Source organism: Nylanderia fulva, unplaced genomic scaffold, assembly GCF_048542155.1.
Source record: "Nylanderia fulva isolate GAGA-0341 unplaced genomic scaffold, ASM4854215v1 Scaffold27, whole genome shotgun sequence".
Lineage (NCBI taxonomy): Eukaryota > Metazoa > Arthropoda > Insecta > Hymenoptera > Formicidae > Nylanderia > Nylanderia fulva.
This window is the reverse complement of record NW_028190336.1, coordinates 1,887,479-1,912,087: the sequence shown is the minus strand read 5'-3', so window position 1 is coordinate 1,912,087 and position 24,609 is coordinate 1,887,479. Positions and strand designations below refer to the sequence as shown.

Sequence of the window (24,609 nt, the reverse complement as noted above, 5' to 3'; positions counted from 1 at the left end):
CGCTTGCTCCTAAGAGATCGACTTAGATTATTAACCAACTATCGACAAATTGCGTTTTGCTGTCGAATTTGTTATAAGAACTCGCTAGATCGGAGATACTTATACCCTTTTCCTGTGATGATATCGTGTTCATAGTTATGAAATGTATTTGTTTAAAAAAAATTTTGAAACGATGCACGAGACACATGTTGTATTCTTCTCAAATGGTTTTGTACGCATTTGTGTTCATCATTATCGTCTTCTCTTAATAATTAATATCACGATCAATTTTTCTTTTTATTCTTGATTATATATTTTATCACTTAAGAAATGATATAACTGCTATTGTTATATAATTGTCACAATGCACATGTAATTTGGTAATTTAATATGATTATGTTAATTTATATGAGAGAAGATTATATGATCATAATGCAATTTCTAAGTATATTTAAATGCTGATATAATGTTGTTTTTAATATTCAAAGTTTACGTATGATTTATCATCGTTCACGTAAAATAAATTTTCGTTGCTACGTAAGTATTAAATCAACACGATATGCACACGATCTTATTTCAGCGAAACGTTGCAAACGCTAATATTGAAATATTTTTACTATAATAGCACAATGATTCTGGATATGATTTTCAATATAATAATACATAAAAACTGCAGAGTGCAAATAATGTACATGAGCACTAAATATACTTATGTCTCTATGCCGTCTTTTACTTCCACTCACAGGTTCTGGAAGCCAATGCGGATCTCTTCGGAATTTTATCAAAGAAAAAAGCTTGCTTTTATTTTAATATATAACAAATTATTTTATTTTGCCTATATATCATACAAGCAGCTCTTATCTCTCTTTATATATTATATAATATAATTTTTATATCTCATTTAATCATCCCCATTAATATCCTTCTATTCCGCGACACTTTTTGGATTAATTTGTTTCAGCAAGGTTTCGCTGCAATTATTTGGCGTTGCATGAATGGCCAATATGTTGTGTGGCCCAATTGTGTGCGCGCACGGAGCAGCTGTCATTTGAAAAGAGACGTTGTCGTATAATTGTCCATCAAAAAATATTCCATATTTGTGTTTATAGTTGATAGATTAAAAATTACTAAGTCATATTATACTAATAGCAATCGAATGTTGTATTAATTTAAAATAGTAATCAAGAGTTTTTGCGAAGCTGAATATATACTTACTGCCGTTTATATTCTAACAGCTTCATTTTGAAACTTTCAGCATTTATTTTATAGTTAATATAGCACTAATCAACTCAGAGAGATGCACACTCTCACATTTCGAAATTGCAAGGTACTGAAACGTTTTGAAAATAAATTATTGAAAAATATTCAAATTAAAAATTGATTATACATTGATTGTTGATAATAATTATAATGTTACTTCTCCTTCTTGAATGGCACTTGCCTTGCGTTTATATATAATGATGTAGTGAGAAGATGGCTGCTCCACAGCACATACACTCCACGCACAAACCACACTACAATACTCTAACCGCAGTTCAATGAAAAAAGCAATCAAAGAGCGAGCCAGCTTACACTAATGATGACGAAATTGACAATAAAATTGTGTTCTTTTATTTTTTATCAAGTATACAGGTGCCTAAAATATATGATACTTAATTAACAGGTGTAATAGCAGACGCAGAGAAAGAGAAGGGGAAGTTAGCGAAGGAAGGGTGGTCGGTGGTTTATGATGATGTGCGGGACAGTAAAGAGGTGCGGGGTGCGGTAGGACAGACTTTAGATAACATACAGTTAGATAAAGCGGCCGCCGAGCCGAAAGGTATAGTTTCTAAATCAGTCGCTGAACAAATTCCTAGTGTCGAGCCACCGATGGTTAGGCAATATCACGGTGAAAAACCAGATTCCAAAGTTAGTACTTCAAAAACGACAGTTTCTGTTAGTGATGATCCAAAAGTAAGTCGAACGGTAGTTACTAAAACTACGATAATAAAACAGTTTGATCAGACGCCGACTAAAACTACGACCACTAAAGAAACAGTAATTACTTCACCGGATAAGAAAGATATCGTTAGCGAAAAGGAGAAACAATCTAAGGAGGGCAAGGAAGTCGACGAAAAATTGATTCAAAAAAGTTCAAAAACAGAAGATTGGTCTGATCAGAAAAAGTCAGAAGTAAAGGCGGATAAAAGTAAAGAAAAGGATAAAACAAAAGATAAAGAAAAGGATAAGGATACTGCTGCAAAACCCACGAAAACATCAGCCTATGAAGATATTTATAATGTGCATCATCCGGCAGACAGTACGGACGAGAAATCAGACGAAGAGACGAAGAAAACAAAAGATAAAAGCAGTGGAATATTTTCGAATATTTTTAAAGGCTCTAAATTAAAGAGAAGTAAAAAAGGTTCGAAGGATACGTCCTTTGACAGTGGAGATGAAGAATTACCGAAGACTATTGTAACGAAAGTTTCGGAGCAGCAGCCAGAATATCCTTCTAGCGAAATAACAGATTCGTCTTTTGATAGTAAACTTCCAGAAATTACTGCAGCGCCTGATATAAGATTGGCTACTGTTGAATTTTTGAATGATTCAAGACGTATTGCCGCGAATATGCATGTGCCTTATGAAAGTCTTGCTAAACCAACAGAAAAAGAAGATAAAAAAGTTGAGCCCGTTGAGAGCGACGATGACAGCAAAGATAAGACGGGCTTCTTCTCGAGTTTATTTAAAAGCAAATCTAAAAAAGATGATGATGGAACAGTCATACCAGTTATTCATGTAGAAAAACCGAAAGAAAGTGCAGAGCAAATTGCAAAGAAAGAGAAAAAGAGATTGGCAGCGCTTGCAAAGGAAAACGAAGAACTGTTAGAAATACAAATTAAAGAAAAGGAAGCTGAAGCATCTAAGACTGTTGAAGTACCTAGTAGTACAATTGAAAAGGATATGGAAAAAGCTGGGACAAAAGATGTAAAAGCTGAGGTTGTCACGAGTAAAGAAGTCGAGAAGACGATTACTGTAGCAGATGAGCAGTCACATGATAAAGATAATAAAAAGGAAGAAGACCAAATGAAAGAGAAGGGTGGCTTCTTTGGTATTTTTAGAAGTCCAAAGTCTAAGGAGAAGAAACTTGGTAAATTGAAGGACACATCTTTCGACAGCGGCGATGAGGAGGTTAAAATCGTGACAGAAAAACTCTTAGACGACACACGAAAAATTACTGATTCTAGTGTGTTACCAGTTGCATATAAAAGCGATGGTATAAAAGTCATTCCTGAAGAAGAGATACATACTTTTGTGTCGACTACTTCTTACGATGTCGACATTCCCGTAGACAAAATCGGCAAATCTTACGATGTTGTCCAAACTACGACGAAGATTGAGAAAACAATTATTCACAAAGAAATAAACGAAAAAACAGATGTAGATGATAAAGATAAAAAAGAAGAACAAATTGATGCCGAGAAACTAGTTTCAGAAGTTAAATCTGAAATATCTAAACCAAAGATTTCCGAAGTGGAGACAGAAGTAATCGATGACATCAAAGAAAAAAGCGGCTTTTTTGGCATATTTAAAAGTCCAAAATTAAAGAGCAAGAAAAGAAGCAGATCCCGAGAACAGAGCTCTTCGAAGGATACTTCTTTTGATAGCGGAGATGAGGAAATTCGATTGGCAACGGCAAAACTTCTGGAAGACACGAAACAGATGGCAGAGAATCTACAACATCCGGCTGGAGAAATATCAGAAGCAGTTACAAAAACTCCACCCATTGATTATGTAGAAATTAAGAAATCTATCATTCACGAAGATGATATTATTGAAAAAGATAAGACCAGCGGTATTTTCAGTATATTTAGAAGCCCAAAACAAGCAAGGAGTAGATCTAGGAGTAGATCTAAAGAAAAGACTCCATCGCTCGAGTTGCCGGACAGTGGCCTCGAGGAATTGCGAGAAGTAACAGCAAATTTCTTAGAGGATTCTCGAAATGTAGCAAATATCACAGGTGAATTGCCAGAAACAGAACATCTAAAACATAAAGTCACAACTGAAACGAGAGATGAAGGTGATAAATTGATTACAGATGTGAAAAAAGGTGAAGAACACATTGTAACTGCTGTAGAAAATGTTGGTAAAACTGCCAAAAAGGATAAAGATTCGATTGACAAAAAAATAGAAGAGAAAACACATGATATCATCGATAGTGCTGAAGCTATAAAAGATAAAACAATCAAGGAAACTAAGAAAGCAAAAGAGAAAGGATTCTTTTCAGGAATATTCAAAGGCGCGAAACATTCTGTGGAAGAAGTATCCACCGATGTCAAGGAATTCTTAGACGATACGAAGAAAGAAGCTGCCTTAGAGGAAGCAGTTTCAGATGTAAAAGATAAGATAGATAAAATTGTAGAAGTTTCGAAAGATGTACAGAAAGTTGTCGATACAGCGAAAGCAGTTGAAGAGAAAGTAGAATCAACCGTGGCTGATATTGCTGAAAATATCAAAGATACTAAAGATGCTACAATTAAAGAAGTGAAAGAAGATACAAAATTGGTAAAAGACAAATTAGAAACAGCCGCGGATGTTGCTGCAGAAACTACAGAAAAAGTTAAGGATAAAACGACGAAAGAAATGAAAAAAGCTAAAGAAAAAACAGGTGGTTTCCTCTCTGGAATATTTAAAGGTGCAAAACATGCTGTAGAAGACGCAACTGATGATGTGAAAGAATTTTTGGATGAAACGAAAAAGGAAGCTGCATTAGAAGAAGAATATGCTAAAGAAAAAACGGCAACAATTGTAAAAGATTTGAAAGATAAGAAGGATGTTATCATCTCTGAAGTTCAAGAAACTGTGGAACAAACTGCAGACGATGCTAAAGATGCAAAAGCTAAAGCAATTTCTGCTGTTCAAGATAAGAAAGATAATATTGTAGAAGAAGTCTCTAAAGATGCTAAGAAATTGGTTGATAGTGCGAAAGCAATTGGTGAAAAAGTCACAACAGAAGCGAAAAAAATAGATGAGAAAGTAGAATCAACCATAGTTGATATTACTCAGGATATTAAAGAACCTAAAGAAGCAACTATTAAAGAAGCGAAAGAAGATACAAAATTGACAAAAGACAAATTAGCAGCCACCGCTGATGCTGTCACAGAAACGGCAAATAAAGTTAAGGATAAAACGACAAAAGAAGCGAAAAAAGCCAAAGACAAAACAAGTGGTTTCTTCTCTGGAATATTTAAAAGCGCAAAACACACTGTAGAAGATGCAACTGACGACGTAAAAGAATATTTGGATGAAACGAAAAAGGAAGCTGTATTGGAAGAAGAACATGTTAAAGAGAAAATGGCGACAACTGTAAAAGATTTAACAGATGAAAAGAATGATGCCATTTCTGAAATACAAAAGCAAGTGGAACAAGCTACAGTCAATGCTAAAGATGCAAAAGATAAAGCAGTTTCTACTACTAAAGATAAAAAAGATACAATTGTAAAAGAAATTTCTAAAGATGCTCAGAAAGTAGCCGATATTACGAAAGCAGTTGATGAGAAAGTAGAAATAACCGTGGCTGATATTATTCAAGATGTCAAAGACACTAAAGATGCAACGATTAAGGAAGTTAAAGAAGATACTAAATTGTCAAAAGAAAAATTAGCAGCCGCCGCTGATGTTGTCGTAGAAATTGCAGATAAAGCCAAGGAAAAAACGACGAAAGAAGTCAAGAAAGCCAAAGAAAAAACAGGTGGTTTCCTCTCCGGAATATTTAAAGGTGCTAAGCACGCTGTAGAAGATGCGACTGACGATGTGAAAGAATTTTTGGATGAAACGAAAAAGGAAGCTGAATTAGAAGAAGAGCATACTAAGGAAACAGCCGCCGCAACTGTGAAAGATTTGAAAGGTAAAGAGGATATTGTCATTTCTAAAGTTAGAGAAACTATGGAGCAAGCTGCAGCCGATGCTAGAGACGTAAAAGATAAATCCGTTTCAGCTGTTAAACAAAAGAAAGATAAAATTATGGAAGATATTTCTAAAGATGCACATAAAGTTGGCGATGCAGCGAAAGCAGCTGAAGAGAAAGTAAAATCAACCGTGACTGATGTTGCTGAGAATGTCAAAGATACTAAAGATGCTAAAATTAAAGAAATGAAAGAAGATATAAAATTAGTGAAAGACAAATTAGCGGCAACTGCTGATACAGTCACAGAAACTGCAGATAAAGCTAAGGAAAAAACGGTAAAAGAAGCGAAAAAGGCCAAAGAGAAAACAGGTGGTTTTTTCTCTGGAATATTTAAAAGTGCAAAACACGCTGTAGAAGATGCAACTGACGACATAAAAGAATATTTGGATGAAACAAAAAAGGAAGCTGTATTGGAAGAAGAACATGTTAAAGAGAAAATGGCGACAACTGTAAAAGATTTAACAGATAAAAAAGATGCTCCCATTTCTGAAGTTCAAAAGAAAGTGGAACAAGCTGCAGTCGATGCCAAAGATGCAAAGGATGAAGCAGTTTCTACTGCTAAAGATGAAAAAGATAAAATTGTAGAAGAAATTTCTAAAGATGCTTATAAAGTCGATACTACAAAAGCAGTTGGTGAGAAAATAGAAACAACCGTGGCTGATATCATTAAGGATGTCAAAGACACTGAAAATGCAACGATTAAGGAAGTGAAAGAAGATACTAAATTATCAAAAGAAAAATTGGCAACCGCAGCTGATGCTGTCGCAGAAACTGCAGATAAAGCCAAGGAAAAAACGACGAAAGAAGTCAAAAAAGCCAAAGAAAAAACAGGTGGTTTCCTCTCTGGAATATTTAAAGGTGCTAAACACGCTGTAGAAGATGCAACTGACGATGTAAAAGAATTTTTGGATGAAACGAAAAAGGAAGCTGTATTGGAAAAAGAGCGTGCTAAAGAGAAAGCCGCAACAACTGCAAAAGAATTGAAAGATAAAGACGTTGTAATCTCTGAAATTCAAGGAACTGTAGAACAAGCTGTAGCTGATACTAAAGACGTAATAGATAAATCAGTTTCAGCTGTTACAGATAAGAAAACTGAAATTATGGAAGAAATTTCTGAAGATGCTCAAAAAATTGTCGACACAGCAAAACCAGTTAGTACAAAAGTAGAAACACCCATCGCAGATGTTACTCAGGATGTTAAAGATATTAAAGAGACAACTATTAAAGAAATAAAAGAAGATGTAAAGTTCATAAAAGACAAATTAGAAACAGTCGCGGATGCTGCTACAGAAACTGTAGAAAAAGTTAAAGATAAAACGACAAAAGAAGCAAAGAAAGTAAAAGAAAAAACAGGTGGTTTCTTCTCCGGTATATTTAAAAGTTCAAAACACTCTTTAGAAGATACAACTGATGACGTAAAAGAGTTCTTGGATGAAACGAAAAAAGAAGCTCTGATAGAAAAAGAGCATGCTAAAGAAAAAGCCGCTACAACTATAAAAGGTTTGAAAGATAAAAAGGATACTATCGTTCTTGAAATGCAAGCGACAATGGAGGAAACTGCAACCGATGCTACAATCGCCAAAGATAAATTAACTTTAGATGTGCAAGATAAGAAGGATAAAATAGTAGAAGAAATTTCAAAAGATGTTCAAAAAATTGTTGATACTACAGAAGCAACTAGTGATAAAGTAAAAACAACTGTTTCGGATGTTGCTCAGGATGTTACAATCATTAAAGATACAATAATTGAAGAAGCAAAAGAAGATACTAAATTGGGAAAAGAAAAATTAGGAGCAACCGCGGATGCTGTCACAGAAACTGCAGATAAAGCTAAAGATAAAATGAAGAAAGAAGCAAAAAAAGTCAAAGACAAAACTAGTGGTTTCTTCTCCGGAATATTTAAAGGGGCAAAACATACTGTGGAAGATACAGCTGACGATGTAAAAGATTTTCTAGATGAAACGAAAGAAGAAGCTGCATCAGAAGAAGAACATGCTAAAGAGAAAGCCGCCGCAGCAATAAAAAACTTGGTAGATACAAAAGATGCTATCCAGTCTACAGTTTATGAGACCGCAGAGCAAGTTGCTACCGATGTGAGAGACGCAAAGAATGAAGTAATTTCCGATGTTAAAAATAAAAAAGAAAAAATTGTTGAAGACGTTTCTCAAGATGCTCGGAAAGTTGCCGATAGTACAAAAGCAACTGATGAGAAAATCACAATGGAAACGAAAAAGATAGGCGAGAAAATAGAATCAGCTGTGACCGATGTTGTTCAGGATGTTAAAGATACTAAGGATGCAACAATTAAAGAAATGAAACAAGATACAAAATTAGCAAAAGACAAATTAACAGCAGCAGTTGATACTGTCGCAGAAACAACAGATAAAGCTAAAGATAAAACAGCAAAAGAAGCGAAAAAAGTCAAAGAGAAAACTGGTGGTTTCTTCTCCGGAATATTTAAAGGGGCGAAGCACGCCGTAGAAGATGTAACTGACGACGCAAAAGAATTTTTGGATGAGACGAGAAAAGAAGCTACATTAGAAAAGGAGCATAAAGAGAACGCCGCAACAACTATAAAGGATATAAAAGATAAAAAAGATACTATCGTATTTGAAGTTCACGAGACTGCAGAACAAGTAGCTGCTGATGTAAAAGATACAGAGGATAACATCGTTTCGGCTGTTAAAGATAAAAAAGATGAAATTGTGAAAGAAGTTTCGAAAGATACTGGGAAAGTTGTCGTTAGTACGAAAGCATCTGATGAGATCAGAACGGAAACGCAAAAGATAGGTGAGAAAGTAGAATCAGCTGTGCCTGATGTTGTTAAGGACGTAAAAGATACTAAAGATGCTGCGATTAAGGAAGTGAAAGAAGATAAAAAATTGGTAAAAGACAAATTAGCAGCAGTTGCTGATACTGTCGCAGAAACTGCAGATAAAGCTAAAGAAAAAACAGCAAAAGAAGCGAAAAAAGCCAAAGAGAAAACTGGTGGTTTCTTCTCCGGGATATTTAAAGGAGCGAAGCACGCTGTAGAAGATGCAGCTGATGACGTTAAAGAATTTTTGGATGAAACAAAAAAGGAAGCTACATTAGAAGAAGAGCATGCTAAAGAGAAAGCTGCCGCAACTGTGAAAAATTTGAAAGATAAAAAAAATGCTATCGTATCTGAAGTTCACGAGACTGCAGAGCAAGTAGCTGCCGGTGTGAAAGATGCAAAAGATAAGGCTGTTTCCGTTGTTAAAGAAAAAAAAGATACAATTGTAACTGAAATTTCGGAAGATGCTCGAAAAGCTGCTGATAGTACGAAAGCAGCTGGTGAGATAATCACAACTGAAACGAAAAAGATAGGTGAAAAAGTAGAATCAGCTGTGGCCGATGTTGTCCAGGATGTTGAAGATACTAAAGATGCAACGGTTAAAGAAGTGAAAGAAGATACAAAATTGGTAAAAGACAAATTAGCAGCAGCCGTTGGTGTTGTCGCAGAAACTACTGATAAAGCTAAGGATAAAGCGTCAAAAGAAGCAAAGAAAACCAAAGATAAAACAAGTGGTTTCTTCTCCGGAATATTTAAAGGGGCAAAGCATTCTGTAGAAGATGCAGCTGACGACGTAAAAGAATTTTTGGATCAGACAAAAAAGGACGCTGCATTAGAAAAAGAACATGCTAAAGAGGGAGCTGCAACAACTGTAAAAGATTTAAAAGATAAAAAGGATGCTATTGTATCAGAAGTTCACGAGACTGCAGACCAAATAGCTGCCGAGGTGAAAGACACAAAGGATAAGGCTGTTTCCGTTGTTAAAGAAAAAAAAGATACAATTGTAACTGAAATTTCGGAAGATGCTCGGAAAGCTGCTGATAGTACGAAAGCAGCTGGTGAGATAATCACAACTGAAACGAAAAAGATAGGTGAAAAAGTAGAATTAGCTGTGGCCGATGTTGTTCAAGGTGTTAAAGATACTACAGATGCAACGATTAAAGAAGTGAAAGAAGATACAACATTGGTAAAAGACAAATTAGCAGCAACCGCTGATGCTATCGTGGAAACTGCAGATAAGGCTAAAGAAAAAACGGCAAAAGAAGCGAAGAAAATCAAAGAGAAAACAAGTGGTTTCTTTTCCGGAATATTTAAAGGGTCAAAGCATTCTGTAGAAGATGCAACTGACGACGTAAAAGAATTTTTGGATCAGACAAAAAAGGAAGCTGCATTAGAAAAAGAACATGCTAAAGAGAGAGCTGCAACAGCTGCAAAAGATTTAAAAGATAAAAAGGATGCTATTGTATCAGAAGTTCACGAGACTGCAGACCAAATAGCTGCCGAGGTGAAAGACACAAAGGATAAGGCTGTTTCCGTTGTTAAAGAAAAAAAAGATACAATTGTAACTGAAATTTCGGAAGATGCTCGGAAAGCTGCTGATAGTACGAAAGCAGCTGGTGAGATAATCACAACTGAAACGAAAAAGATAGGTGAAAAAGTAGAATCAGCTGTGGCCGATGTTGTCCAGGATGTTGAAGATACTAAAGATGCAACGGTTAAAGAAGTGAAAGAAGATACAAAATTGGTAAAAGACAAATTAGCAGCAGCCGTTGGTGTTGTCGCAGAAACTACTGATAAAGCTAAGGATAAAGTGTCAAAAGAAGCAAAGAAAACCAAAGATAAAACAAGTGGTTTCTTCTCCGGAATATTTAAAGGGTCAAAGCATTCTGCAGAAGATGCAGCTGACGACGTAAAAGAATTTTTGGATCAGACAAAAAAGGAAGCTGCATTAGAAAAAGAACATGCTAAAGAGAGAGCTGCAACAGCTGCAAAAGATTTAAAAGATAAAAAGGATGCTATTGTATCAGAAGTTCACGAGACTGCAGACCAAATAGCTGCCGATGTGAAAGACACAAAGGATAAGGCTGTTTCCGCTGTTAAAGAAAAAAAAGATACAATTGTAACTAAAATTTCGGAAGATGCTCGGAAAGCTGCTGATAGTACGAAAGCAGCTGGTGAGATAATCACAACTGAAACGAAAAAGATAGATAAAAAAGTAGAATTAGCTGTGGCCGATGTTGTTCAAGGTGTTGAAGATACTACAGATGCAACGAATAAAGAAGTAAAAGAAGATACAACATTGGTAAAAGACAAATTAGCAGCAACCGTTGATGCTATCGCGGAAACTGCAGATAAGGCTAAAGAAAAAACGACAAAAGAAACGAAGAAGGCCAAAGAGAAAACTAGTGGTTTCTTTTCCGGAATATTTAAAGGGGCGAAGCACGCTGTAGGAGATGCAGCTGACGACGTAAAAGAATTTTTGGAAGAAACGAAAAAGGAAGCTGCATTAGAAGAAGAACATGTTAAGGAGAAAGCCACCGCAACTGTGAAAGATTTGAAAGATAAAAAAGATGCTATCGTATCTGAAGTTTACGAGACTGCAGATCAAGTAGTTACTGATGTGAAAGACGCAAAAGATAAAGCTGCTATCGCTGTCAAAGATAAAAAAAATAAAATTGTAGAAGAAACTACGAAAGATGCTCAGAAAGTGGCCGATAGTACGAAAGCAGTTGGTGAAAAAATTACGACAGAAACAAAGAAGTTTAGTAAGAAAATAGAATCAGCCATGGTCGATGTTGTGCAGGATGTTAAAGATACTAAAGATGCAACGACGAAGGAAGTACAAGGAGATATGAAATTGGTAAAAGACGAATTAGCAGCAGTCGCTGATGCTGTCGCAGAAACTGCTGATAAAGCCAAGGAAAAAACGGTAAAAGAAGCGAAAAAGACCAAAGACAAAACAGGTGGTTTCTTCTCCGGCATATTTAAAGGAGCAAAGCACGCTGTAGAAGATGCATCTGATGACGTAAAAGACTTTCTGGAAGAAACGAAAAAGGAAGCTGCATTAGAAAGAGAACATGCTAAAGGGGAAACCGCAACAGCTGTGAAGGATTTACAAGATAAAAAGGATGCTATCATATCTGAAATTCACGAGATCGTTGATCAAGCAGCTGCTGATGTGAAAGATGAAAAGGATAAAGCTGATTCCGTAGTGAAAGATAAAAGAGAAATAATTGTAGAAAAAATTTCTCAAGATACTCGGAAAGTTACTGATAGTATGAAAACAGATGGTGAAAAAATCACAACGGAAACGACAAAGTTAGGTGAGAAAGTAGAATTAATTTTGAACGATGTTGTCCCAGATGTTAAAGATACTAAGGCGGCAACCATTAAAGAAGTGAAAGAGGATACAAAATTGGTAAAAGACAATTTAGCAGCAGCTGCTGATGCTGTTGCAAATACTGCAGATAAATCTAAAGAAAAAACAGCAAAAGAAGCGGAAAAAGCCAAAGAGAAAACTGGTGGTTTCTTTGCCGGAATATTTAAAGGAGCGAAGCACGCTGTAGAAGATGCAGCTGATGACGTTAAAGAATTTTTGGATGAAACAAAAAAGGAAGCTACATTAGAAGAAGAGCATGCTAAAGAGAAAGCTGCCGCAACTGTGAAAAATTTGAAAGATAAAAAGGATGCTATCGTATCTGAAGTTCACGAGACTGCAGACCAAGTAGCTGCCGATGTGAAAGATGCAAAAGATAAGGCTGTTTCTGCTGTCAAAGATAAAATTGTAGAAGTTTCGAAAGATGCTCAGAAAGTGGCCGATAGCACGAAAGCAGTTGGTGAAAAAATCACAACGGAAACGAAGAAGATAAATGAAAAAGTAGAATCAGCTGTGGCCGATGTTGTTCAGGATGTTGAAGATACTAAAGATGCAACGGTTAAGGAAGTGAAAGAAGATACAACATTGGTAAAAGACAAATTAGCAGCAGCCGTTGGTGTTGTCGCAGAAACTACTGATAAAGCTAAGGATAAAGCGTCAAAAGAAGCAAAGAAAACCAAAGATAAAACAAGTGGTTTCTTCTCCGGAATATTTAAAGGGGCAAAGCATTCTGTAGAAGATGCAGCTGACGACGTAAAAGAATTTTTGGATCAGACAAAAAAGGACGCTGCATTAGAAAAAGAACATGCTAAAGAGGGAGCTGCAACAACTGTAAAAGATTTAAAAGATAAAAAGGATGCTATTGTATCAGAAGTTCACGAGACTGCAGACCAAACAGCTGCCGATGTGAAAGACACAAAGGATAAGGCTGTTTCCGTTGTTAAAGAAAAAAAAGATACAATTGTAACTGAAATTTCGGAAGATGCTCGGAAAGCTGCTGATAGTACGAAAGCAGCTGGTGAGATAATCACAACTAAAACGAAAAAGATAGGTGAAAAAGTAGAATTAGCTGTGGCCGATGTTGTTCAAGGTGTTAAAGATACTACAGATGCAACGATTAAAGAAGTGAAAGAAGATACAACATTGGTAAAAGACAAATTAGCAGCAACCGCTGATGCTATCGCGGAAACTCCAGATAAGGCTAAGGAAAAAACGGCAAAAGAAGCAAAGAAGGCCAAAGAGAAAACTAGTGGTTTCTTTTCCGGAATTTTTAAAGGGGCGATGCACGCTGTAGGAGATGCAGCTGACGACGTAAAAGAATTTTTGGAAGAAACGAAAAAGGAAGCTGCATTAGAAGAAGAACATGTTAAGGAGAAAGCCACCGCAACTGTGAAAGATTTGAAAAATAAAAAAGATGCTATAGTATCTGAAGTTCACGAGACTGTAGATCAAGTAGTTACTGATGTGAAAGACGCAAAGGATAAAGCTGCTTCTGCTGTCAAAGATAAAAAAGATAAAATTGTAGAAGAAACTACGAAAGATGCTCAGAAAGTGGCCGTTAGTACGAAAGCAGCTGGTGAAAAAATCACGACAGAAACAAAGAAGTTAAGTGAGAAAATAGAATCATCCATGGCCGATGTTGTGCAGGATGTTAAAGATACTAAAGATGCAACGACGAAGGAAGTACAAGGAGATATGAAATTGGTAAAAGACGAATTAGCAGCAGCCGCTGATGCTGTTGCAGAAACTACTGATAAAGCCAAGGAAAAAACGGTAAAAGAAGCAAAGAAGGTCAAAGACAAAACTGGTGGTTTCTTCTCCGGCATATTTAAAGGAGCTAAACACGCTGTAGAAGATGCATCTGACGATATGAAAGACTTTTTCGAAGAAACGAAAAAGGAAGCTACATTAGAAAAAGAACATGCTAAAGAGGGAGCTGTAACAGCTGTGAAGGATTTAAAAGATAAAAAGGATGCTATCGTATTTGAAGTTCACGAGACTGCAGACCAAGTAGCTGCCGATGTGAAACACGCAAAGGATAAGGCTGTTTCCGCTGTCAAAGATAAAAAAGATAAAATTGTAGCTGAAATTTCGAAAGACACTCAGAGAGTTGCCGATAGTACGAAAGCAGCTGGTGAGAAAATCACTACGGAAACAAAAAAGATAAGTGAGAAAGTAGAATCAGCTGTGGCCGATGGTGTTCAAGGTGTTAAAGATACTAAAGATGCAACAATTAAAGAAGTGGAGGAAGATAAAAAATTGGTAAAAGACAAATTAGCAGCAACCGCTGATGCTGTTACAGAAACTGCAGACAAAGCCAAGGATAAAACGTCAAAAGAATTGAAGAAAGCCAAAGACAAAACAGGTGGTTTCTTCTCCGGGATATTTAAAGGGACGAAGCACGCTGTAGAGGATGCAGCTGACGATGTGAAAGAATTTTTACATGAAACTAAAAAGGATGCTGCATTGGAACAAGAGCATATTAAAAAAGAAGCTGCTGCTGGTCTCAAAGATTTGAAAGATAAAAAAGACACTGTTATAAAAACAGTTCAAAGTGGTGAAGACAAAACTGTCACTCATACAAAAGACACAATAGACAAAATAGTTTCTACAGTAAAAGAAGATAAAATTGTCGAGAAAGTTTCTAAAGATACTCAACAAGCTATCGAAACCATAAATGCAGCCGATGAGAAGATAACAACAGGAACGAAGAAAATTGACGATAAAATAAAAACTACTACAGCAGATGTTGCTCAAAACGTTACAAACATTAAAGATACAGCAGTTCAAGAAGTGAAAGAGGATGCAAAATTATTGAAAGAAAAGTTGACAGTGGATGTTGGAATTTTAGCAGACGATGCTGAAACTGCAAAAGACAAGACAATTAATGAAACGAAAAAAATTAAGGAAAAGGGATCTGGTTTTCTATCCGGAATTGTTAAAAGTGCAAAATATGCTGTTGAAAACGCGAGGGATGACGTTAAAGAATTTTTGGATGAAACGAAGCACGAAGCTGAATTAGAGGAAGCTCGTGCTAAAGAAGCAGAAACAATTGGATTGACGGATACGGAATATACAAAAATTTCAGTCGACAGCACTAAAAGTATTACGAGAGACATAACGATTAAAGACAAAAATGTTAAAGATAAAATTTCCGAGGAAGTAAGTCAAGTAGTAAAGACGACAAAAACTGTTGTTGATAAAAAAGTAAGTGAAACGAAAAAAGGTGGTGGTAAAATAGAATCCAAAGCCATAAATGTTGCACATGATGTAAAAGATATCAAGCAAAGTGTCAGTAAAGAAACGAAGAAAGATATAAAAACCGTGAAGAATAAGTTAGTAACTAGTGCCGATGGTGTTACGGAAAAAACCAAATCAACTAAAGAAAAGCTAGCAAAAGATACTAAAAAAGCAAAAGAGAAAGATTCAGGTTCAGGTTTTTTGTCTGGAGTTATTCAGAGTGCAAAACATACAGGAAAAGATGTTTCCGATGATGTAAAGGACTTTTTGGAATCAACGAAGCAAGAAGCAGCCGCCGATGAAGCGCTTGTTAAAGAGGCAGCGACAGCGAGATTGAAGAAGCTTGAACAGGAGGACAAAGCTGCTGACGAGGTTAAGGTTGCCACAGAAAAAACTGTAAAGGGTGCGAAAGATACCAAGGAGAAGAGTCTTTCGAGTATAAAAGGTGCAAAGGACAAAACAATTTCTACTGTAAGAACGGCAGGAGATAAAGTAAAACAAAGTGTATCGCAGGCCGGTGAAAAAATTAAATCTACTAGCCATGATGCGACACAAAAAATTAAACGTGCCAAAGACGTAGTTGCGAACGAAGCGAAAGAAGATACACAAGCAGTCAAGAGAAAATCAATAACCGGCGCGAGCGCTGATTCTACGGATATCGCCAAGGACAAAACCGCGAAAGAAGTTAAAAAAGCTAAGCAGAAAGCTGGTGGTTTTCTATCGGGCATGGCAAAGAGTGCCAAACACGCGGTAGAAGAAGTAACAGATGACATGAAGGAATTCTTGGAAGAAACCAAACAGGAAGCAGTTGCTGAAGAAGTACGGGCTAAGAACGACGCTCAATCGAAAGATAAATCCGCTAAATTGTTAACTGATGCAAAGGACAAATCTGTCAGTGCTATCAAAGATACATCAAAGAAGAAGATTGTTCAAAAGGTGTCTAAATCGTCACGTGATATGAAAAGCGCGTCACCAGATGTAGGTTCGTCTGTTTCTAAAGAAACGGGTAAAGTAAAAAGAATGTTAGTGACTGAAACAAGAAAAGTCGGTGATAAAGTAGGATCTAAGCCCATAAATGAGCGTGGTCAGGAGGTAGTTATACGACATAGTTCTGAGATAATTGGCAAATCGGAGATGTTAGACGATGTTGAGCATTTAACTGAAACAGTTAGGGATAAAAAAATATCTCGCATTCCACAAAAGATTAGTCCAAACAAGGAAACGACAGCTGACGAGATTGTTACGCTGTCAGACGATTCAGGTTTATGTAGAGTAGTAGAGACAGTAACTACGATAGAGCACCCCGAACCTCGTACACGGCACTCCGTCACCACAGTCGTGACAAAGTCTGTGCGAACAACTCCACCACCACCCGGTTCACTCGCCGAGTTCACTGACAGTAGAACCGAAGGTATCTTGCAATAATCTTGCGTTATATATCCATATATATATATATATAAATATATATCTATATATTATATATATTACATATACCAGCTGTGTGTAACATGATTAATGATTAAGTTGACGCTTCTCTGTAACTTCAGTTTTACTAGTTATTCTCGTGACATCAGAGAGAAAAAAGAAAGATATATTCATGCACTTCGTCATTCATTAATGAAATCTAACACTCTAATCTCAGTCATTTTTAGTCCACTAATTCCGTTGTTTTATGACTTGTAGAGACGATCGACAATATTTAAAACATTCATACTATCGCTTGTTCCTGTTATAATTTTCTGCGTATTGTTTTGAATTTGTTTGTTTCCATGTATATGAAATGGGTATATTGTTAATCAGAATTAATTTTACACAAATGAAATATAATTATAATTCTATATTTAAAATTTAAGTCAGGAACACGCTTGTTATAATATGAAGATTCAAAGAGACATCGAGAGGAATAAACGATATACCTATATACTACGTTTAATTATTTGATGTACTTATTTTCAGTTATATCTGGCATTTTAACATTAATTTTATAACATTCGTTGAAATGCATGCTTTCAGGTTTTGCTACATTTTATAACGTCTCTTATCATGATAATGGATAATTTTCTAAGTATTACTTATATCAAACACCAGAATCTTATTTTGTCACCAATCATGTCTCTTTTTTTTCGTTTATAGCTTATAACATATAGAGATCACGGTATTTACAATTATACAGTAATATGTCTCATTGAAATTAACAGGAGTACTACAACTAGTGAAGCATGAACCGAGGTATGCCATACAGGGAAAACATCATTCATCATCTAATCTTTGTTGAATCACTGCTTTCAATGTCATATTTGTCGATTCTCGATATGAACTCAATTTGTGCTCTGTGTGACCTTTTCAGATGTAACCGAAGAGGCTGCGAGACAGGCTCAACATTTGGCAGAACAGGCGTCGTACAGCTCGACGAAAACAGGTAACGTAAAATGACTCGAGTAAAAGATGTAAAAGACTTCACACGTACACGGATCATCATCTTCGGTCGAAGATCAATAACGGTAGCAGACTTTGTTTTTTGGTACCCTCATTTATATTTAGCTTTATCTTCCATAGTTAGCACCTGCCGACGCTTTCACACTAACCGATACTGTGCGCATGTCTCTTACTAAATAGTTACCGCGATCTCTTCTTGCTGATATATTCACACGTAAAGAAGATAGATAGCTCTTATTTGCGAGCTTATTACAATACATTCTCGTCGATTATTATCGAAACTAATGTGTATATATTATACTCGTCGAGTAGTTTAGATAATATGTAGTCTAGAATATCTAACAAATCATGATATAGAACTCCCGCAAGGAAATAATCCTTTTCTTGAAAATAATTGATAAAAAATGGAGATTAGAAATCTTTTTTATTTTATTATATAGTTTCGAAGAAAATTATTGTGAATATCAAAGCAATATGTACCTCTATTTACTATATTTTATTGCGAAAGATTCAAAAGCGTATTATTCCTGCTTCCACGGTGGTACATTTTAGTAAGATTCAAGCGCTATGACTAGACATCGTTTTTAATGAGTGTACTCTTTTTTGTTTTCGATAAACAGACTAATCCTTGTTGCAGTATTGATACTAACTAATATTAAATATACGCGAATAGAATCGCTGTGCACGTGCACACGCAACACACACGTGAAGCGCATTTTACGGTTTATTTTTTCCTCTTTACCTGACGTACATGCGTGCGTGCGTGCGTGCGTGTGTATGCACCAGCGCGAGTCTTTCCTTTGTTAGTGTATATGCGCGTATACATACGTACTGCGAAGCAGACACGCTCCGAATCTCTTTCCGGGTCCAACTTTGGCAGCTGGGCTAGAGTTGAAATTCTCAGTGTGTATCAATGTGCTTTATGTCCTTGTTCCTGTTCTTGTCCATGTCCTTTTGGATGGGTCAGGGCATGATTCGGCTGAGATTGATGGGACTGTAGAGAGGCATGCTACTTCTGCTCCATCAAAGCAACCTGTTCCCGCCCCGCGTCACTCCACCACCAAGCCGTCTACCAAACCCGAGTTCCATCTGGAACTTAGTGACGCCTCACGAATACGTAAAACGATCGAGCAGCCACATAAACCGCAGGAAGCGCAATCGCCGAACAAGAACAGTAATCTAAAGAGCAAGATACCCCTTAAAATTGATTCTTCTATACCCCAAACAAGCGACAATCTCGAATCCGTTCCATTAGAATCCTTGAAAGATCGTATCACAGGTCCACAAGCGGTTTCGCGGACCGTTAAATACGTTACCAGGGAATACACGGACGGAGATCTAATCAAGGAAACAACGAAAGAAAACAGCGTATCGCTCAAGGATACAATTCCAATAATCAAACCAGACGACGTGATCGAAACTATGACAAACAACAAAATGGAAATAACACTTCCAATAGAAGAAATACGACGAACAACAACTACAATAGTGACTAGCGATCCATCAATCGATCCTGAGAAACTGGAGGAGCTTTTGAAGACAGGTGGAGTCGTTGAAACGGTAAGAACCGTGACTTTGACCTCGGAAGACGATACTTTACAACCTATAACTCGCGAGGAAGTTGTCAAGAGGATAAATCAAGTCGCTAGCGCTCTACCGAGCGAGATCTTTGATTTTGGCGACAAGTTCCCAGATTCTTCTACCACTATGATAAAAACTGATAAGTCTGAATCTGATGGTATTGTGCAAACTATCACCACCGTGCAACGAGTAACAATGGAAGAATTGCCAGAGACGGAGAGAATCGAGAAGGTGATAAGAACAGTGATCTCCGGCAGTAGTGATGGTGGCGGTGACTCAGGCGACGCGGAAGCTCGTGCTCTAAAGAATCTCGAGGAGCGATTAACAAAATCTGAGATTAGGGAGACAACTTCTTGGGTTTCAACGACGGGTGAACAATGGGAAACGATAACACAATATTCCCAAGACACGTCACCCGGTTCTGGCAACGGCGGTGCTGTTGATGTGTTCGCCGTCAGCAACAACAAGAATGGTCGTAGCTCGCGGCACGATATACACAGCGACACTGATAGTGACGGTTCGCCACAACCTAGAAGACGATCCCCGAGCAAGAGACGTACATTGGGCAGTTCCAGCGGGTCGGATGTAGCACTGCACGAAGGTGCGGAGCTGTCCCCGTTGGAGGACGACCAAGGTACCACACTCTCACAGCTAACCTTCTAAGTAAGCAATGTACATATTACCCCGAATTCCTTCGCTAACCGGTTACCTCTCGGATACGTGTGAACGAGTCTGAATAGAAGAGAGAAAAAATATATATTTACATATATCCATTATATATTTATATCTATGTATATGGATATATATATATATATATATATATATATATATATATGTGCATATATGGATTATATTGACATGCTAAGCTTTAGTTGTTTGCACGCATCCTCCATGCACACCTTCCTGTACTTTCCGCTAATTGTATAGTGACCTAAAAGCACATATTGGTGTTCGCGATTGTTTAACGAAAGAATTAATTACATGAAATAATTATATGGGTGTTGGAGCTTAAGCGATTAGAATGATCATCGCTGAAACAGAATTCAGATAAAATTTCGAATTTTGAATATACAGCTGTTCCAGGGATGAAACTTTAAAATTGAAACAGGAGATAGTCAAAAATCCTCTGTTGATTCACTATTATACTTCGGAGTTTCCTTTTCATTTATTGTTAGAATATATCTCTTCATAATTACTAGATGTTTCACATGTAAAAGTGCAAAAAATAAGTTATTTAATATTTAAAAGATTGAAGAAATTTTTAGACATACGTAAAATAAGTAAAAACATTTGGACGGATTTTTGACTCTCTGATTGTTACTTTAAAATTTTTAAAGAGTAAAACAGAAACTATTAGCTTGGAAAATGCATGACCTGTGATTTGTTTGCTGTCTTATACCTTTTATGTCGGCGTCGTGCGTATAAAAGGGCAAACGATTTGCTCAAGGAAAAATAAAGCTTGTGAAATGCAGTCATATAAGTCTGCAAAGAATGCGCAAATACTGTTCTTCGTAGGTGCACTTCGTGAGAAATTATGATATGTGCAATTAATGGACAATTGAATGTTGCTTCGTTTGGGAAACATTTGACGATAAAGTCGTTTTCTTTTTTTTTTCGTTGGTATTGGCTACAGGATGGATGGAATTTTATGATCATATGGGCTTTCTGGGACTAGCATACTTTCATTTGAGGCTCATTTACAATTAGCTAGGTGCGATTAAATGTATTATCTATCATATACCGAAATGTTGAAACGATATACAAAAAGAAGAATCATATATTTTTATTGTGCGCACAAAATTTCTTTGTGTTTGGCCAAAGTAGCACTAATTAAACCGAGAGTTTACAACGATCAAGAAAAAAAATGAAGTAACGTGTCACAAAAAACAGTTAAGAAATTTTTATAAAGTATAAATTTATCGCATAAATACTTAATATCATTTAATGCTAAACAATATGAACTAATTTGCTGAGCTTTTCAAAAAATTGCATGAGATTATTTTTATTATTCCTAAAATTTAAATGGCATTGAATTTTTATTTATTTTTTAGATACTTCTAATTAGAATTGATAATATTTTACAAATTGATAAATTTAATTATACAGGGTGAGCCATTTGAATCTATCACCCCAAATATTTCCGTTCCCTTGCATTTTACAAGAAAATGTTTCAGATAAAAGTTATATGGTTTCGAGGGGGACATAAGATGGTGTCAATAAGTTGACCTCGAATAGTTGCTTAAAGGTCACATGAAGGTCACCTTCAATATGTTAAATGGAACTGCCTATTTTTTATTGCATATTCTTGTAGCTTATCTCGAGACGTTTCCAAAACACTATAAACAAATGTATTTTCGTTAAGTATTTTTCGAGTTGTGAGGCTTGAAAGCTACAGTGTTCTGTAACGTTCTGTTCGTTAAGTAGTTTCCGAGTTGTGAGTCATCTGAATAGTCAGAACATCTGAAGGTCATCAGATATGTGGCTGTTTTAAAAATTTCAAGATGGCGGTTTTAAAAGTTTTAGTCAACCGATTTTCACCAAATTAAGTTTACGAGGGTTTTTGGGGTTGCTGGTCACGAATCTGAAGTCAGATTTACAAAATTCAAAATGGCGGTTCCAAAATGACGGACGAAATTTTTAGCCGAAATTAATAGAAATTACTACTCTTAGCACTACCCAGGAACAACGGCGTGGACGTGGTAGTTTTTTGTTCCCTTTGGGGTGCTTTATTTACGTGAGTCCCCTTGCCTCTCACTATCGGGGTGCTTTATTTACGTGAATCCCCTTGCCTTTCACTATCGGGGTGCTTTATTTAGCGAATTAAATGTTCGAAATTACGTCCATTTTCTTGAATGCATAGGTCGATACGCCTTCTGAATGATGTGACTGTTCTCAAAAGAATTTCTTGAGATATTGCGGCACAAGCAGTCCGAATACGTTCCTTCATATTCTTCTTGGTTGTTGGTTTTTCGCTATAGACAATATTTTTCAGCATTCCCTACAAGAAAAAATCGGGAGAAGTTAGATCTGGCGAACGAGGAGGCCACGCGACTGCGCCCAATCTCCCAATCCACCTACCATTGTATCGGTTATTCAAATAATTTCTTACAATATTTGAATAATGTGCTGGCGCACCATCCAATTGAAGCCACATCCGTTCTCTGGTGAATAAATCAACATCTTCCAATAGTACCGGTAAATCGTCTCGAAGAAACTGCAAAAAGTTTTGTCCGTTAACGTTTTCTTCAAAAAAATAAAGACCTATTAAATAGCCATTTACGATGCCACACCAGACCATTAAAGACCAACGATTTTGAAAATTAATTGAACGAAACCAATGGGGATTTTCATCGGACCAGTAGTGACAATTATGTCTATTTAAAGTTCCATTGCTACTGAAAGTTGCCTCATCCGAAAAGAGTACGTACCGGAAAAAGTTTTCATTTTGTTGGATCATTTGCAGAGCCCATTCACAAAAATTTACACGAAGTAAATAATCATTAAAATTCAAACGTTGTGTCAACGTAATGTGATATGCATGAAATTTTCTCGCCTTTAATATTCTCGCAACTGTTCGCTGAGGTATGCCAATTTCTCTTTCGATTTGACGAGTGCTAATATGACGATCGCGATAAATTTTCGCTAAAATGGTTATAACATGATTATCATTAACATCATATTCATGATGTCGTGATCGGCGAACCATAGACCCATCACTTGCTCTCTTCGTAAGGGTTTTAATGGTTACCCTAGTTGGATGCCGTCTATCAGGATAACGTTGAGCATACAGACGTTCAGCTCTCGAAAAATTATTCCTACATTCCCCCAATATTTTAATCATGTCCACGATTTCGTTTGGTGGGTAGGCTGCCATATTAAAGATGGGTAATTATTTGAGTTCTAAAAGTATTGATTTCTCAATAGATACAAATAAGCGGAGATATCGTTGCTATTTAAGCATTCACGTCTGCTTTTTGATTGCAGGATGATATGTAGTCATGGTCATAGCAACCTAGCGGAAGAGCTACATGAACTAGTCGTGCATCGTTAGGGTCGCTGCTCACGAATTCGAGATCGGATTTGCAAAATTCAAAATAGCTGTTCCAAGATGGTGGTTCCAAGATGGCGGTTCCAAGATGGCGGACGAAAGTTTTAGCCGCACTTAAATTTGGTGCTGGCGCACCATCCAATTAAAATTGTTTGCCATTTTGGAACCGCCATTTTGAATTTTGTAAATCTGACTTCAGATTCGTGACCAGCAACCCCAAAAACCCTCGTAAACTTAATTTGGTGAAAATCGGTTGACTAAAACTTTTGTCCGCCATCTTGAAATTTTTAAAACAGCCACATATCTGATGACCTTCAGATGTTCTGACTATTCAGATGACTCACAACTCGGAAACTACTTAACGAACAGAACGTTACAGAACACTGTAGCTTTCAAGCCTCACAACTCGAAAAATACTTAACGAAAATACATTTGTTTATAGTGTTTTGGAAACGTCTCGAGATAAGCTACAAGAATATGCAATAAAAAATAGGCAGTTCCATTTAACATATTGAAGGTGACCTTCATGTGACCTTTAAGCAACTATTCGAGGTCAACTTATTGACACCATCTTATGTCCCCCTCGAAACCATATAACTTTTATCTGAAACATTTTCTTGTAAAATGCAAGGGAACGGAAATATTTGGGGTGATAGATTCAAATGGCTCACCCTGTATATATTGTTAAAAAAGATAATGAAATTAATTATTTAATAATATCATTGATCCTCAAAAAAATCGTTACGATAAATTTGGTTCAATTCAACAGAATATGTGACTATTTCGATATTATTTTTGGCTTATTCATTACTAATCACGGCGGTGGAGCGTCTCTCATCAAGATCAATCAATCAATTCATCAAAATTCAATGTTTCCGACGATAATTCATGCAATTGATAATCTTTAAATGGCAGAAGCACACAATATGGTATCGTCGGTTTGTTCGAGCAATGTAATAGAAGCGAAGACTAGGACGAAGACACCTGGTAGAGCCAGCTGCGCGTGTTGGATGAGTATAGCTGTTGCTGCGCTGGTGCTTCTAATAGCGCTTATACTTGCTCTGGAGCCACAAATGTTTCGACGTGTCATCTACACCTTATCTAACAATATCCCGAGGCAAGCCGGGTACGATTACCCTTCACATTATTTATTAAAATATTTATACCACTTTTTTGAGTAATGTTGA

General features: G+C 36.6%; 1 protein-coding gene and 1 pseudogene across 14 annotated transcripts in view; one reads left to right on the top strand and one right to left on the bottom strand.

Annotated features, from left to right (window-relative positions):
- The window catches only part of LOC114931530 (uncharacterized), an 86,519-nt gene that overhangs the window by 56,030 nt on the left and 5,880 nt on the right, over positions 1–24,609 (top strand). For 5 of the 14 annotated variants that reach the window (XR_014924940.1, XR_014924939.1, XR_014924938.1 and 2 more), the window contains 4 exons: positions 1,643–16,768; positions 17,705–17,776; positions 18,761–20,008; positions 24,338–24,548. Coding sequence is in view for 5 of the 14 variants with exons in the window: in XM_085483827.1 (XP_085339953.1) it covers positions 1,643–16,768; positions 17,705–17,776; positions 18,761–20,008; positions 24,338–24,548 (16,657 nt within the window). In the remaining 9 variants the exon portion in view is untranslated. Of the gene's footprint in view, positions 1–1,642; positions 16,769–17,704; positions 17,777–18,760; positions 20,038–24,337; positions 24,549–24,609 lie in introns of all 14 variants that reach the window. The other 9 variants (XR_014924937.1, XM_085483829.1, XR_014924942.1 and 6 more) reach the window with 5 other exon arrangements.
- LOC146722807 (uncharacterized) lies at positions 22,187–23,248 on the bottom strand (annotated as a pseudogene).